We start from the raw sequence: 15,488 nt of genomic DNA, 5'->3' as shown, positions 1-15,488 counted from the left end.
AGAAAAGACTTGTTTTGATGCGGGAATCACCTCTGAATCATCTAAGTACAGTAAGACCACCTACTTATTAGGGCAAAGTTCAGAATTGGTATGAAGTTAGAAGAAAAATGAGGGGAACAAAAGGATGTAATTCAAATAGCTAGAAACCGATTTATTTAAATGTTACTGATTTGCATATAGTTTTCATGGTCTTATTCTCTTTTTCTTAGTTTCCCTCTTAGAATATTTTTATTACCATATTAGCTCATTTCATTCAGTTTGTTGCCTTCTATTTATTCATACTTGCAGCCTTAGTTTTTGGATTGGGATTTTGTACTCAGGTCAGCACCTCTGATACTCTAGAATGAATTGAGTAGTTCTTGTTTGGTGCTGGATCCCAATGCTACTGCTGACATAACGGGGTGGTTGGAATTAAATGTCATCCTTTGCCTCAATTCCTGGCTTCCTGGCCTCAATTATCTGATGGTCAACTGCTGTTCTTGGCTTTCTTCCTGAATATTTACTAATTAGTAGTTGGCTACATCCTTGGCCAAGACAGATCCTAATAAGATTTGACAGATCAATGGTTCTCAAACATTTTGGTCTAAAGAACACTACACCCTTAAAAACTACTGAGGATATCAAAAAGTTTGCTTACTGAATTATTCCTATCAACATTTACTATTAGAAATGGAAACACCTTATTATTATGAAAAGTTTTAATCTTGTGGATTCTTGGAAAGGGTCATAGGTACCTGAAGACTATACTTCCAGAACAGGTTTTGTAGACCATACTTTTTTAGGCTTCCCTAGCACTGCTGCTCAAGTACTGAATTGTCCCTATCTCCTGTGGCTCCCAGTGGTTCAAGGAATGCATAGTCAAGCCCTATCTCCTTGTGCAGTGATCAACCGGACCTGGCTCCAGTTGTATGATTAACCGTGCTTATAGTGGCTTTATTCCCCATTTCTGAGCGTGCCAGTTGGCTTTAGGACCATTTGTGGAAGGTTGCACTGGTTTTTCTGGCAGGATTTCTTTCCCTAGCTTTACCAGTTTGTACCAATTTACAATAATTCACATTGGCTTCCTTTTTGCAACCTTTCTCTCTGCCTTTACTGGCTTCTAGACGTCTTTTTGTATAGTTTTGGACAAAATGCAAGAGCTCACTCCTGTTTATTGTCAGTTTTCTTTATTATTGTTTTTCTGGAGCCTTTTTCAGATATTTTTGGAGTTTATGTGGGAGAACTAGGCTTCTCGACGACCTTTCTCATGACCATCTTAACTGTCTATTTGAGTTTAAATAGTATTTATGCAACACTCACTTAACTACTGCTTTATACTGTTACTTAATGGTTAGGTCTAGAAACTTAAAAGAACTTATTGAGTTTCTGTTGTATGTTGAGCACTGTGCTAGGTACTGGGAAGGACCTGAAAGATGCATGAAACTTCTACTATCAAAAAGCGTCTAATATATTTAGAAAAAGAGTGACACAAATGAAGCAACAGCAGTATAAGTGAGGGCGAAGCTATGGTACATACTACAAATGTAAACAGAAGTCTTGAGAAGACATCACAATTTAGTATATATTTCATCAATATATGAATGAATTAATGTATAATGTGTTGTCTTTCTCTAATGAAACTGTAAGTTCCCTAAAGGAAGAAGTATCTTACAAAAAAACTAACTTGTTAAATTGGTATCCCATCATTCAACTGAAAAAATATATAGACTTAGTCTGTTTTGCAAATGAATCCTAAAGATATTTTGATAAAGTAAATGAAACAATAAAATTTAAAGCAGAAGTTAAAAATATTAAGTACCTCATGTGAACCCTTTTATTGACTTTTTACATTTTAAAAAATACTATTTTAATTGCTACAAATTATTCATAAATGTCATGGTCTCATCTGTGTGGGTACTTCTCCCTTCATTGTTCTAGATGACTATCCAATTACGTCTTCACATTCTGGGTAGTTCATATCCAGGTCCTTCTATGAACCTTCTGTAGAAAATCTACCATATAGGCTAGATAACTTCTTCTGAGTATTTTATTATTATTTTTGGATACTAGGGTAACTTCTGAATTTTTCTGGATACTAGTGTAACTATGGCTACAAAAGTAACTCTTAGATTGTCCCTTTCTCTTGATACATGGCTTGTCCATACTTTCCAACAACACATACTCCTTATTAACACATGAATATAATATAGTTGCTTACATAATATAATATGGTTAACACAGCAATATGAAAATATGAAAAGAAAATTAGCTGTTGTGACATCTGATGGTGATATTTTATACTTCCCTAACTCAGAATACAAAATTTTACCACTTAGTTGAATGAGTGACATTTGGTCTGTCCTTTCTATAAATGAATCTCAGACATAACACACAAAAAGCTAACAAAAATGTGAAATTGTGTTTTAAATTCTTGATGAGACATAGACATACAGATATGTAGATATAGCTATAGATATATAACTGCCAGAAACAAAGTAGAACTGAATTTACCTGGAACTATGTGACATAAAAGAGCTTCAAATTATTCCCAAAATTTTAAGCCCTACTATTTTAAAGTAATCTAAAAAACTAACTAGCTACAAAATGAATAATGATGAAATATAAATTCTGCCTAAATACTTATAATAAAGAAATTTCCCCCTACAGAGCAAAACACTTATTTCATAAACAATATCAATTACAAACGATCTCCAGTGTAAACCTAAATATGATTGAAAAGTAGCATACCTGGTTCTTTTTCCAATAACCCTTTTTGACACACTACAAGCAAAGGGGGAAGATATATTTACAAAAGTGTCAGGAAGGTCTGTAAGATATATTATATAAAAATGTAGGTATCCTGAATTCACAAAATTTCTCAAACAGTGAGCAAACTGATAACTGTGAACAAGTTAAAATATTATCTGATAACTTTTTTTTAAAGCTATTCCTAAATCTGGTTCCAGAGGATTACAGGATTTCAGAGTTGGAAGAGGACCTTAATGTTATTTAAAAGAGAATTCTCATTTTACAAATAAGGAAGATGAAGCTCACAGAGGTAAATAATCTGTCCAAGGTCATGCAGTAAGTAAAACTGAGCTCAAGCCTTCTGATTTTAGAACCAGAGAGCTCTTTTTATTAGGTTATAATTACTGGATGTAGACATGCCAAAATCACTCAAACTACTTCTTAGATGCTGTAGAGATGCTCAGGTTGGTACAAAAGCATCCTAAGTATACATATCTTACAAGATTAGAAAAGTACACAATGGACATCAAATATAAGGCAGCCTCAAACCCCTTGAGGAAAAAAAAAGTGATTTCAGATTTACAAAACTGAAGATTCTATAAGCTAAGAGAAAAAATAAGAACTCCATGCTTTTAATCTGTAATAACACAAAACCCAATGATCTAGTCCGATGGAGTCTTTCTTACCTCACCTCCTAATTTCAGAACTGAAAGTGCATGTAAGTAGCAGCCTACTTACAGTGTATGAGGTTTGGGAGTTAGTAAGAACCAGGTGGTCAACTAAGCATTTCAACCTGTATCACACTCACTTGCTTTCTTCATCGAGCAGGTGGAGGAGTCCTGTTGGTTTCTTGCTAATGAGATTTATGCAGCCACTATTATCAATATAGTCTATATTGTGCCAGCTGATACCTTCAGTTCTATATTCCTCCTAGAAAAGCAAAATGGTAAGAAAAAATTTAATGCCTTACACAAGATGAAGATATTATTCAGGAAGAATTCAGTATGTTAACAAATCTTTAGCAAGTCCATGTGCAAATCTAGATATAAGCTGGCAGGAGCTCCTTCAACGAGAACCTGTTTAATTGAGCAGGACCTAGAAATATCTGTCACACCAAATCTAATGCCACAAATGTGACAAAAACCATCCTACCAAAACTTATAGATGGAAGAGTTTTCAGGAAGAATTTCTAACTAAGTTACAGCTGGGCTAGCTTTTTGCCTTTTGCATATATGAAAAGTCATAATGCAAAGCCAAAGGTGAAGTACACACGTGCATAAGAAAGAATCCAAATCTCTGTTTTAAGACCAAGATACTGTTTTGTACTCACAAAAACGGTCAATTTACCAACAAAGTAACCATCATCACTAGTGATAAAGGATGCAAGAAAGGTAAATAATTCAAATAAATCAATGTATGGCAAATAAAATGGCTTAGGAGATTTCAAGAAAAGAATAAACAAGAGGGAGTCAAACAGTAGAGAGGCATAACATAAGAATAATATTAAGATTTAAGAGAATTCCTTGACTGTCTGAGTCCCAACTAGCATTCAATATCTCAAAATACGCTAAGACAAGGTTTTTTTGTCTTTTGGGTTTTTGTTTTTGTTTTTTTTGAGTACTGAAAATCTGAAGGCACATCTACATCTTCCCCTATGCAACCTGAAGCTACAGACGGGGTCACTAGAGAGCAAATTTTTTAGAGGCATATAATGTGAAACTAATGTTTAAATTGGAGGAAGCTTGAACTTGCATAAATTTTTTCTTCAGTTAAGCATTTATTTTCTCTTGCCACCCATATACTGCACTTCTTCCTGTTACTCCACTATCTTGGTTAATATCACCAATGTAGTCTTTCAATAACAAAACTCTATTCTGAACTGCCTGCCCCCTACTGACAATAGGAATCTCTAGCTGACCTCACCAAAATCTTACTTTCTTCAAACTTGGTATCCCTCATATCTACTTGATTTTTGTTTACAATCACTATCTCTCTCTCAGACTCTTTCTCTCTCCCTTGCCTCCACTATGCCTTTTAGCAGCTGATGTTATTGTCAGTCAATCAATTTGCTGGTTAGTTGTTTTAGTCATGTCTGACTCTTCATGACCCCATTTGGGGTTTTCTTGGCAGAAATACTAAAGCGGTTTCCTATTTCCTTCTCCAGCTCATTTTACAGATGAGGAAACTGAGGCAAACAGGGTTAAGTGACTTGCCCAGGGTCACACAGCTGGTAAGTGTCTGAGGCCAGATTTGAACCTAGGTCTTCCTGTCTCCAGGCCCAGCATTCTATCTACTCTACCACCCAGCTGCCCCCAAATGACCACTTAATAATAAGACTATATGTTTTCAAAGCCCTTCATAACCTAGTCTTCTCCACCAACCTTTCCAATTTTCTTATACCTTATTTCTCACTGTGTACTCTGCATGAGAATATATCTACCAAGATTCGCTCTGTAGAAATAAAGACAGACCTAAATAACTGGAGGAACACTGATGGATAGTTAAGCCAATATAATAAAAATTGCAATATTACCTAAATTAGTTTACTTATTCAATACTATACACAAAAAACCCTTCTCAAAACATTTTATAGTTAGAAAAAATAAACAAAATTCATACAGAGAAACAAAGGTGAAAAAAAAAAAGGTAGGAAGGAAGGAGGTCTAACAGGTCCAGATCTCAATCTGTACTACAAAGCACTCATCATTAACTTGAGTTAGTACTGCTTAAAATCAGAGCAAGAATCTCACAGTCTAATGAAGAAGACAACATGCAAACAACTTATGCACAAGTCAGACATATAAATTGGATATAATCAAAAGAGGGAAGGCACTAGCATTAAAAGGGATTGGGAAAGGCTTCTTGTAGTCAGAAGGCTTTTAGGAGGGACTTGAAGGCAAAAATCCAACACAATTGCCACTTGCAGGAAAATGCCACACCACTACCATTATTGCCTATGTTCCCATCATAACAAACCCTGATGAGGTCAAAGGAAAATTTTATGAAGACCTGGAGACCCTTATCATCAGTGTGCCAAAAGAGGACAAGCTTATATTTCTAGGTGACAATGCTAGAGTGGTATCAGACTACCAGACATGGCGGGGAGCCCCTGGGAGAATGGAGGTGGAAAAAGCAACAGCAATGGTCACTTACTACTGAAGACTTGTGCATTTCGTGACCTTCTCATCACCAACACTATCTTCTGTTTACCTAAACACAATAAAATTCATGGATGCAACCTCGTAGCAAATGCATTTAACAGACTATATGATTGTAAGGAGAAGAAACAGAGAGGATGTGCAAGTAATGAAGGCAATATAGCTCAGAGTGCTGGACTGATCCAACCGTCCTCTCCAAGCGAATATTTAGCTTTTCAACAGAAGCAGCTGTCTCAAGGCAAAATGACTACCAGAAGAATTAATGTCAACACGAGATTAGAGCACTTCTGTGAGCAGTAATAGTTTGTTGCTAAGTTGGAGGGAAAGTTGAGCTAACACATAGTTGGCAACAGTGGAGCAAAAAAGGAGTGGACAGATTTCAGAGATCTGGTGTACAACACTGCATTTGATCATCTGGGCAAGAACACTTGCAAACATCAATATTAGTTTGACAAAAATGACAGGGAAATTCAGAAGTTACTAAATGAAAAACAAGAACTCCACAGGGTTCATTAGCAGGATAGTTCATCCATCTCTAAGAAGGCAGCATTTAATTCCATCAAGGTGCAAGAAAAGCTTAGAGAGATGCAGGATTCTTGACTCAGTAAGAAGGCAGATGAAATTCAATTTTATGCTGATAGTAACAATCCAAAGCACTTTTATGAGATCCTGAAGTCTATTTATGGGCCAAAAACCTATGGAGCATCTCACCTATTCAGTGCTGATGGACTTACGTTGATTAGGGATAAGGACATGATCCTAGAGAGATGGGCTAAACACTTGTGTGGTGTTCTCAACAGACCATCATCAATCAATGTTGAAGTCACTGACTGTTTCCCTCGGTTGAAGTCAATCCCTCCCTAGCTGAAGTTCCAAATGAAGAAGAGGTTTTGAATGCCAGTTACCTCCTTTCATGCAGTAAAGCATGGTGCTGATTCTATTCCAGCTGAGATTTCCAAAACAGAGGGTCTATTGCTCACACAAAAGCTGACTTAAATCTTCTGGGTTATATGGCAAGAGGAGGTTATCCCCCAGGAGTTCAAGGACACCTCCACTGTCCATCTCTATAAAGGTAAAGAAAATAGATTGTCCTGTGACAATCACAGCAGAGACTCTCTCTCTCTCTCTCTGTCAGTGCTGGCAAGATTCTTGCCAAAGTCCTCCTTACTAGGCTGATCCTTCGCCTGGAAGATGGTCATCTACCTGAGAGCCAGTGCGGCTTCAGAAAGGGCTGAGGAACGATTGATATGGTGTTTGCTGCCCAAGAACGCCAGGAGAAATGCCAAGAGCAGAGCAGAGGTCTGTACACATTTGTAGATCTGACCAAGGTCTTTGATACTGTCAGTTGTGAGGGCTTATGGAAAATTCTGTCAAAATCTGGTTGCCCGGTGAAGTTCATCAGAATTGTACGTCAATTTCATGGCGGCACGCTTGCCTGGATTCTGGGTAATGGATGATGCTCTTGCACTTTCCCAGTCACCAGCGGAGTGAAACAAGGCTATGTGCTTGCTCCCACGCTTTTTAGCATGATGCTTTTAGTCATGTTGTCAAATACCTTCAACGAAGACAAATGAGCACCGAGATCTGCTATCACACTGATGGTAAATTCTTCAAACTTGAAAAGGACATAAGCCAAGACTAAAATGGAGGGAGTGTTGGTGCATAATTTTCTATTTGCTGATGATTATGCACTCAATGCAGCCTCTGAAGCTGAGATGCAACACAGTATGGATCAATCCTCTGCCACTCATGCTAATTTTGGCCTAACAATTAACATCAAGAAAACACAGGTGCACAGCTCCATCAGTCAGCACACCATCCATATACAGAATCATTGGAGAAGTTCTGAACACTGGGGATGAGTTCACTTACCTTGGCAGTACATTCTCTAGGGATACACACACTGATAATGAGATTGATGCACACAATGCCGGAGCTACCTCAGTGTTTGGGAGGCTCCAAAAGGAAGTGTGGGAGAGAAGATGTATTAGACTGACAACCAAAGTAAAGGTCTACAGAGCCATTGTGCTGACCTCATTGTTGTATGCCTGTGAAACCTGGACGGTATACTGGCACCATGCCAGCAAACTGAATCACCTTCATTTGAATTGTCTTAGGAAGATTCTACAGATCACCTGGCAGGATAAGATGCCAGACACTGAGGTACTTTCTCGAACTAAATTGCTAAGCATTCAAACTCCACTGCAGAGAGCACAACTCCAGAGGGCTGGACACACTGTTTGAATGTCAAATGTATACTTGCCAAAAAGACTTATTTTATGGAGAGCTCACACAGGGCAAGTGCTCACATGGTAGTCAGAAAAAGCAACACAAGTACATTCTCAAGGTCTCTCTTAAGAACTTTGGAATTGATTGTGTGACATGGGAGACACTGGCACAGGACCACCCAGCATTGCACGCCCTTATCAGAGAAGGCGCTGTGCTCCGTGAGCAAAGCAGAACTGAAGTAGCTCAAAAGAAACAGGAGATAAGCAAATTTAGACAATCCACCCCAAATGTTCACAAAGACTATTGGTGCCTGACCTGTGGTAGAGCATTCCAAGCTCATACTGGTCTGATCAGCAACAGTCTGATACACTGTAACTTGAATCTAACATAGTGATGTCATTTTGGTCCTCATCAAGAACAAAGGGCAATCCCTACTACCACCACCAAGCACTGAATGTAAAAAGAAAGCAGAGACAGACAGACAGACAGACAGAGACAGAGAGAAAGCCTTCTCTCAAGGATCTCACAGTCTAAAATGGAAGATAACATGCAAGTAACTTATGCACAAGTCAGATATATAAATTGGATATAATCAACAGAAGGAAGGCACTAGCATTAAAAGGGATTGGGAAAGGCTTCTTGCAGGCAGCAGATTTTTAGGGGCGACCTGAAGGAAGCTAGGAAATATAGATGACGAAGAGAATTCTAGCCATGGTGGACAGCTGGTAAAAATGAAGAGTTGGATCACACAGGTGATAAAAGTTAAGAGGCAGAATTAGAACTAGTGTTGGCACTTACTCCAAATTCAGCCTTCTATCTTATATTCTAAACCATAGAGGGAAAAGGTTTAAAGATTAAAAACAGGTTAAAACAACATGCTACCTGTTTAAAAAACTGGAAAATAGGGACCAGGAACTGCTATTTGTAAGTGTCTGGGATGTTTCTTGGCACTCTCTCGTAAGGACAGGCTTTAAAAGAAGAGTTCATGATAGTGCTTGAGTAAAGTGCTTCTCTGCCAATTGCACCTTCCATGGACTCTGCTGGCCTATTAAATTCCACTGATTCTAGGACCTTTGCTTGGCTAACGGGTTCACATTCTTGGCTAGATCCTTTCTCAGCATTTGGAACCCATTTTCTTCCTTCCTTGCCATACTAATTCCCTGAGCAATGGCTTACTTGAGCCATGATGCTCACCTTGCAATGAAGACTTCTTAGTATCCCCATCAGAACACTGGTTTTCAATAAAGGAGGCGTTGGATTCCTTGATTAACGGAAATGACTCCTCTTTTCTTCCTCCCTTGGCTTTAAAACTAAGTATCACTATTACATCACCCTCATCCAAAGGGAATTTGTCAAGACAGATTTTATCTGAAATTGGATTTCAAGAAACATCAGGACACAAATTCTCTTGAATTAAATGCAAAGATGTAATATTCAAGTAGATGGGACTTGAATGTGCAGCAAATTATCTTGGTGTTTTAGGTAACGGTGAAGGAAGTTGCACTTAACACCATAAGGGCACCAAACTGTCAGCACTTTAGAAGCAGACTTGAAGGTCAGCAATTTGAAAAATCTCATTGGGAATTATGAAGTTCTTACTTCAAGCCTTGGTTTAAAGTTTGCATAAGAAGGCAAACGCCCCAGCAGCTTAGTGTTCCTGACAGCGGATCATAAAATGTTCTGACTACAGTGACGGATGCTCTTCCTTTAAGGCTTGGCTTAAACCCTACTATTCTCTGTGGAGTCTTCCCTAATGATATCAGGTCTGACCTGGTCACCACTATAAACTGTAATGGGTTTCTGTTCAGGAATGAAAGATCAACTCCTCTATTTTAGCATTTGCATTTTCTTACCACTTCCCACTTTCTGAAAAACAATTTTTGGTTATTTCACTCACCTGGCTCTCATATTCTACCCATATTATATATTTGTTCTTCTGTCGTATGTCTTATTTCCCCTACTAGATTATAAGCAGGGTGTATTCAATTCATTGCATGAAATATTTATGGTATGCAAAACACTCTCAAGTACTGGGAATATAAGAAGAAAAATGAAACAGTTTCTGCCGACCAGGCATTTATATTCTACTGGGATAACAGAGACAGATTAGAAAATATAGGAGTGGAGGTTGGAGGGGGGTTGGGAAAGGGAAGAAGCACTATGTGCCAGGCACTATGCCAAGCACTTTACAACGATCTCATCTGATCCTCACAACAACCCTGGGAGGCAAGTGCCATAATTATCCCCATTTTACTGGTGAGGAAATTGAAGCAAATTGACATTAAGTGACTTGCTTAGGATCACACAGCTAGTAAGTGTCTTTGGTCATATTTAAACTCAGGTCTTCCAGAGCCCAGGCCTCACGCTCTATTCATTGTACAGCTGAGCTGCCTCTAGGAGAGAGAATACTAGGCACTCGGCAGGTGGGGTAGGGGAATGTCCAGAAAAGCTTTGTATTAGACATGGTAACAGCACAGGGCCAAGAAAGAAGCTAGGATTCTAAGAAACAGAGGGGAGAACAAAGAATATTCCAGTCAGGGAGGAAGGCTTGCACAAAAGCACTGAGGAGGGAGAAGACTACTTAGGTCAGAGAATAGCAAATAGACCTGTTTGGAATGAAGAATAGGTAATGGCACATAACATGGCCCATTAGTTGAGAAAAGTAGGTGAGGAAATGATTGTCAAAGTCTTTAAATGCCTACCTGAAGAGTTTCTCTTCTCTCTTAGAAACACTAAGCCAGCACAGAAGTATTCTGATTTTTGTTTTAGGAGAGGGGAGAGAACAGAATGACAGAGACCGATAAGGAGGCTACGACAGCAGATCAGGTAAGAGGTGATAAGAACCTAAGAGGGGCGATGGTTGTGTGAATGAGGAGAGGACAGATTCAAAACAGGTCGTGTAAGTAAAAGTGATTGGATTAATCAATTGTGAAAGACTGAGGGGCATGAGGTAAAAGAGAGGATAGAGCTGAGGACGCCTGAGATGATGAAGCTGGGTGATTCAAATGGACAGCTGCATCTACAAGAGACATAGGGAAGTCTGGAGCCGGAACAGATGTTTGTGGAAGTGAGTTCTCATTTGGATATGCTGGGCTTGAGGTGCTCTTATGATGTCTGGGCGAGAGATGTCCAGCAAACCGCAGGCAATGCGGGACTGGAGTACAGTCGAAATTAGGGTTACATATATGATACAGATTTGTAATCTAGTGCAAAGAGATAATAACCGAGCCCACTAGAAATGAGGGGAGGAACAGACTCAGGCAAAAGCTTTGTGGGGAACTCGTGTTTAAGGGGCAGGAGACAACTGAGTCAAAAGCATTTAATAAGTGCTTTCTTTTTTTCGTTTGTTTTTTGGGGTTTTTTTGGCTAGGCAATGGGGTTAAGTGACTTGCCCAGGGTCACACAGCTAGTAAGTGTTATGTGTCTGAGGCTGGATTTGAACTCAGGTCCTCCTGGCTCCAGGGCCGGTGCTCTATCCACTGCACCGCCTAGATGCCCCAATAAGTGCTTGCTACATGCCAAACGCCGAGGTTACAAATACAAGAAAAAAGAGTGTCTGCTCTCAAGGGTCTTACAATCTAATATTAAGACAGATGATCCAGGGAAGGAAACTGAGGAGTGTTCAAACAGGTAGGCTAAACACCAATACCAATCAATATCACATAAGCCAGTATAAAAGGGAATATCCATAGGAGGGGGTATCAAAAGCCAGAGAAAAATCAAGTTGCATGGGAACTGAGAAAAAGGCCACTGCACTAGGCATTTAAGGGACCAATGGCAACTTTTGAAAAAGTAACTGCAGTGGAAGAGTGAGATGAAAGTTAGATTAGAAAGGGCTCAGAAGTGGGAAAGAAGGGAAGGAAACCAACAAGTAAAAGAGTTAAGACATTGTGAGACAATGGAGGATGGGACACTTGGGCATATTTGTAGGAGGAAGGAAAGGAGCCAGTGGATAAACAAAGACTGCAGATGAGGAAAAAAAGAGGGAGGTCAAGATCTCTGAGGACATGGAAGGGGAGAGGATTAAGCCTCGAATAACATCCTTATCCTAGCATTCAGTGCTTTTCCCAGACTAATTCCAATCTACCTTTTCCAGTTGTCTCACAGAACTCTCTCACATACTTTAAACTCCAGCCAAACTGTGTCACTAAGCAACCCATAAACGAGCCTATACTTCGTCATTTCCCAACTTTTTCAGACTATTCCAATTTATTCCTGTCCCACACCACATCTCTCCTTTTGACATTTCAAGCATCTTTTAAATCCCAGCATATATACTTCCCATCAAACTTTTGTCTAAAAGCCTTTCTCTCCATGTAGAAGCAATTTCTACCTCATTTGATCTCATGTAGAATTTTATAATTATCTTAGGAATTTATATTGTAACTTGTCTTATTTAACTGTGTACATAACCATTTTATCTTTCCCTACCTGTGGTGTAGGCTCCATGGCTTACTTGTCTTCATATATCTCCAAACATCTACGAGTATCCCCAATGCCTGGCATGGAGAAGTGCTTAATGAATACTTGAACTTAAATGTTCGAATGTAAAAGAGTTAACACACTGTGAGAGAATGGCAGAGTTAAGCATTAAGCAGTGAACTGAATGGAATGAATACAATACATATAGTTCCTTTTAAAAAAATTAGCTCTTTTATTGGCTGTCCTATTTTACTAGCTCCTTTCGTCTCCTGCCTTCCACCTTCTAAAAAAAACTCTTTGGTTCCTCTGGGATACAACCCCAAACCATTGTATGATATTTGAAGGCCTCTTGAAGCGAGCTCCTCCCATTCTTTTTAGTCTTATCTCACATTATTCCCCGTCATGTACTTTTCACTCCAAACTGACCTACTAAGCTACCTGTTTCCAGCACAGAAAATTCTATCTTCTAATTCCATACCTTTGTATGAGTAGTCCCCCATGAATGGGATGTCTTTCTGTCCTGCCTCTTAACACTGAAAAAAGCCTTCCCTTTTCTTTCCTGTTGTTAATATTCTCTTGTTCTTTGGGTTACTCTATATCTACTTGCTTACAGTCGTGCACATTCTCAATAGAGACTAAGCTCCTTTAGGATAGAAATGGTTTTGTTTTTTTCTTTGTACCCTAATGCTCTTTGCATGTAGCTGTGTAATGTTTGTTGACTTGAACTGATGTACCAGAAACTTTAAAATATACTGATTATCTATAAATGGTTGGAGAGTCAGCAAAAATACAGTTAGAGAAACATGTAAAGTCTCAGTCTTGAGAAATTTTAATAACATAAGCTGTCAGTTTATTTATTTTATTTATGTAACACTGATTTCACAGTCTTGTTGATAATAGGCCTTGATCTTTAAGCACCTAGTTAAAACTTCTCCCATTAAATAAAATTCATATTAGATAAACAAAGCAACAATCATTAAGAGGGGAACTGAAAACGTCAACTCTTAATGAAGTATCATAATGAACTTGTTTGCTCAGCTCAGTGTCCTATAATTTTTAATTTAAAAATCATGAAAATTGGTAGATTATTTACTTTGTTGTATCCTTTTTCCTTTTCATTCCAGCTTGTAGGTTTTACAGCTGAGCACAGTAAAAAGAAAATCAGTATGTTTTTCACATTATTAAACCTAAGTGAATAACTTCTTTGAAGTACAAACTGTTGTTCCAGATGAACATGAAAAACACATCACTGAGCTGTGCTTTGTTACCTTGGCTCAGGACCACAGTGACTTTGGCAAATTGCAAATCCTAAATAGAGCCAGAACCACATTTTTGTAAGTGAAGTCATAAGTGGTAATCGTTTCTCTTCCTCTTGCAGACTACTCAACTGTACAATAGTGCCCAAGACAGCTATTTCCCTAACAAAAACTTTTTTTTTTTTTAAGGAGCAGCTTAAGTAAATCAAAGCACCTTCCCCAGATGTACAACACTAGGTATATGGATTCCTGTTACTAGTACTGCTGGGATGGAGTACTACTGAGGCATCATCTTTTCTTCTTTTTTTTTCCCCTAGGTCAATTAATTTATTTGTAAATGGCCTAGATTATTAAAATTCAGCAAAGGAACAAAAAGAGACTGAAGGAATCTAAAATGGAAATGTACCCACAGTACCATTATCACTTCTATTTTTAAGGGCACAGGCAGCACTAGACCCGTATGATTTTTTAAAATTTACCTGGGTTCAGTTCTTCAAGGTTGTATACTGTGTGGAAAAGTGTTGCTGTATAGGTTAATTAGGAATCCTTTTTTTCCTTATGACTAGATAATGATTAGTACTATTTAGTAATAATTTACAATTATGTAATGATAAGTCATGGGTTCTTTAATCAATCAATCAATCAATCAATCAACAAGACTTTACTAAGCTCCTATTATGTTGCCAGGCACTGTGCTAGATGCAGGGGACACAAAAAGAGGTGAAAGACAATCCCTGCCCTCAAGGAACTTACCATCTCATGGAGGAGACAACATGCAAACAAATAACTATAAAAACTATATACAGGATAAACAAGAAATAACTGAGGAAAGGCACTGGAAGGGTTAATATAGAAAACAGGATCCAGGCATGGGAGACAGGCAGAGAAAATGCCCAGAGCCACGAGATGGAGTTTCTTGTTCATAGAAAAGCCAGGAGGCCAATGTCGCTGGATTGAGGAATACATGTTAGGGAGTAAGGTGTAAGAAGACTGAAAAGATAAGAGGAGGCTAGGTTATGAAGGGCTTTGAACATCAAACAGAATTTTGTATTTGCTCCTACAGGCAACAGAAAGCCACTGGAGTTTATTAAGTATGGAGGGCAATAGGATCAGTCTTATACTTCAGGAAAATCACTTTAGTGGCTGAATGAAGGATGGGATGCAGTGGAAAGAGACTTGAGGCAGACAGAACCACCAGCAGGGATGAGGTGATAAGGGCCTGAACCAGAATGGTGGCAGCGTCAGAGAACAGAAGGTGGCATATTCAAGAGATATTGCAGAGGTGAAATTGACAGGCCTTGGCAACTTGGATACGGTGAGTGAGAGATGGACAGAACTCCTGGATGACTTCTAGGCTGTGAGCCTGAGAGACTGGGAGGAATAAGTGCTGCCTTCTATAGAAATAAGGAAGGCAGGAGTAGAGAAGGGTTTAGGGGAATAGATAATGAATTCTGTACTGGATACACTGAGTTCAGAATGTCTACTGGACATCTAATTCGAGATGTCTGAAAGGGAGGTGGAGATGCAAAATTGAAAGTTAGAAGAGAGAAGGAGGCTGGTTAGGAAGATTTGAGAATCATCATTGTAGCAATTAAATCCATGAGAATTGATGAGATACCATAGTAGTACAGAGGGAGAAGAGAAGACGACTCAGGACAGAACTCTGAGGGACATCTACAGTTACAGGGTTTGATCT

At 38.7% G+C, this 15,488-nt stretch overlaps 1 protein-coding gene across 1 annotated transcript in view; it reads right to left on the bottom strand.

The window, feature by feature from the left end:
* Positions 1 to 15,488, bottom strand: part of MYO9A (myosin IXA) — a 320,315-nt gene that overhangs the window by 136,428 nt on the left and 168,399 nt on the right. Inside the window, 1 exon segment of the mRNA XM_020996823.2 lies at positions 3,536 to 3,657. Within this exon segment, the coding sequence (XP_020852482.1) occupies positions 3,536 to 3,657 (122 nt within the window).

Source organism: Phascolarctos cinereus, unplaced genomic scaffold (genome assembly GCF_003287225.1).
Source record: "Phascolarctos cinereus isolate Bilbo 61053 unplaced genomic scaffold, phaCin_HiC Scaffold_3;HRSCAF=262, whole genome shotgun sequence".
Classification (NCBI taxonomy): domain Eukaryota; kingdom Metazoa; phylum Chordata; class Mammalia; order Diprotodontia; family Phascolarctidae; genus Phascolarctos; species Phascolarctos cinereus.
This window is presented reverse-complemented; position numbering and strand designations above follow the sequence as displayed.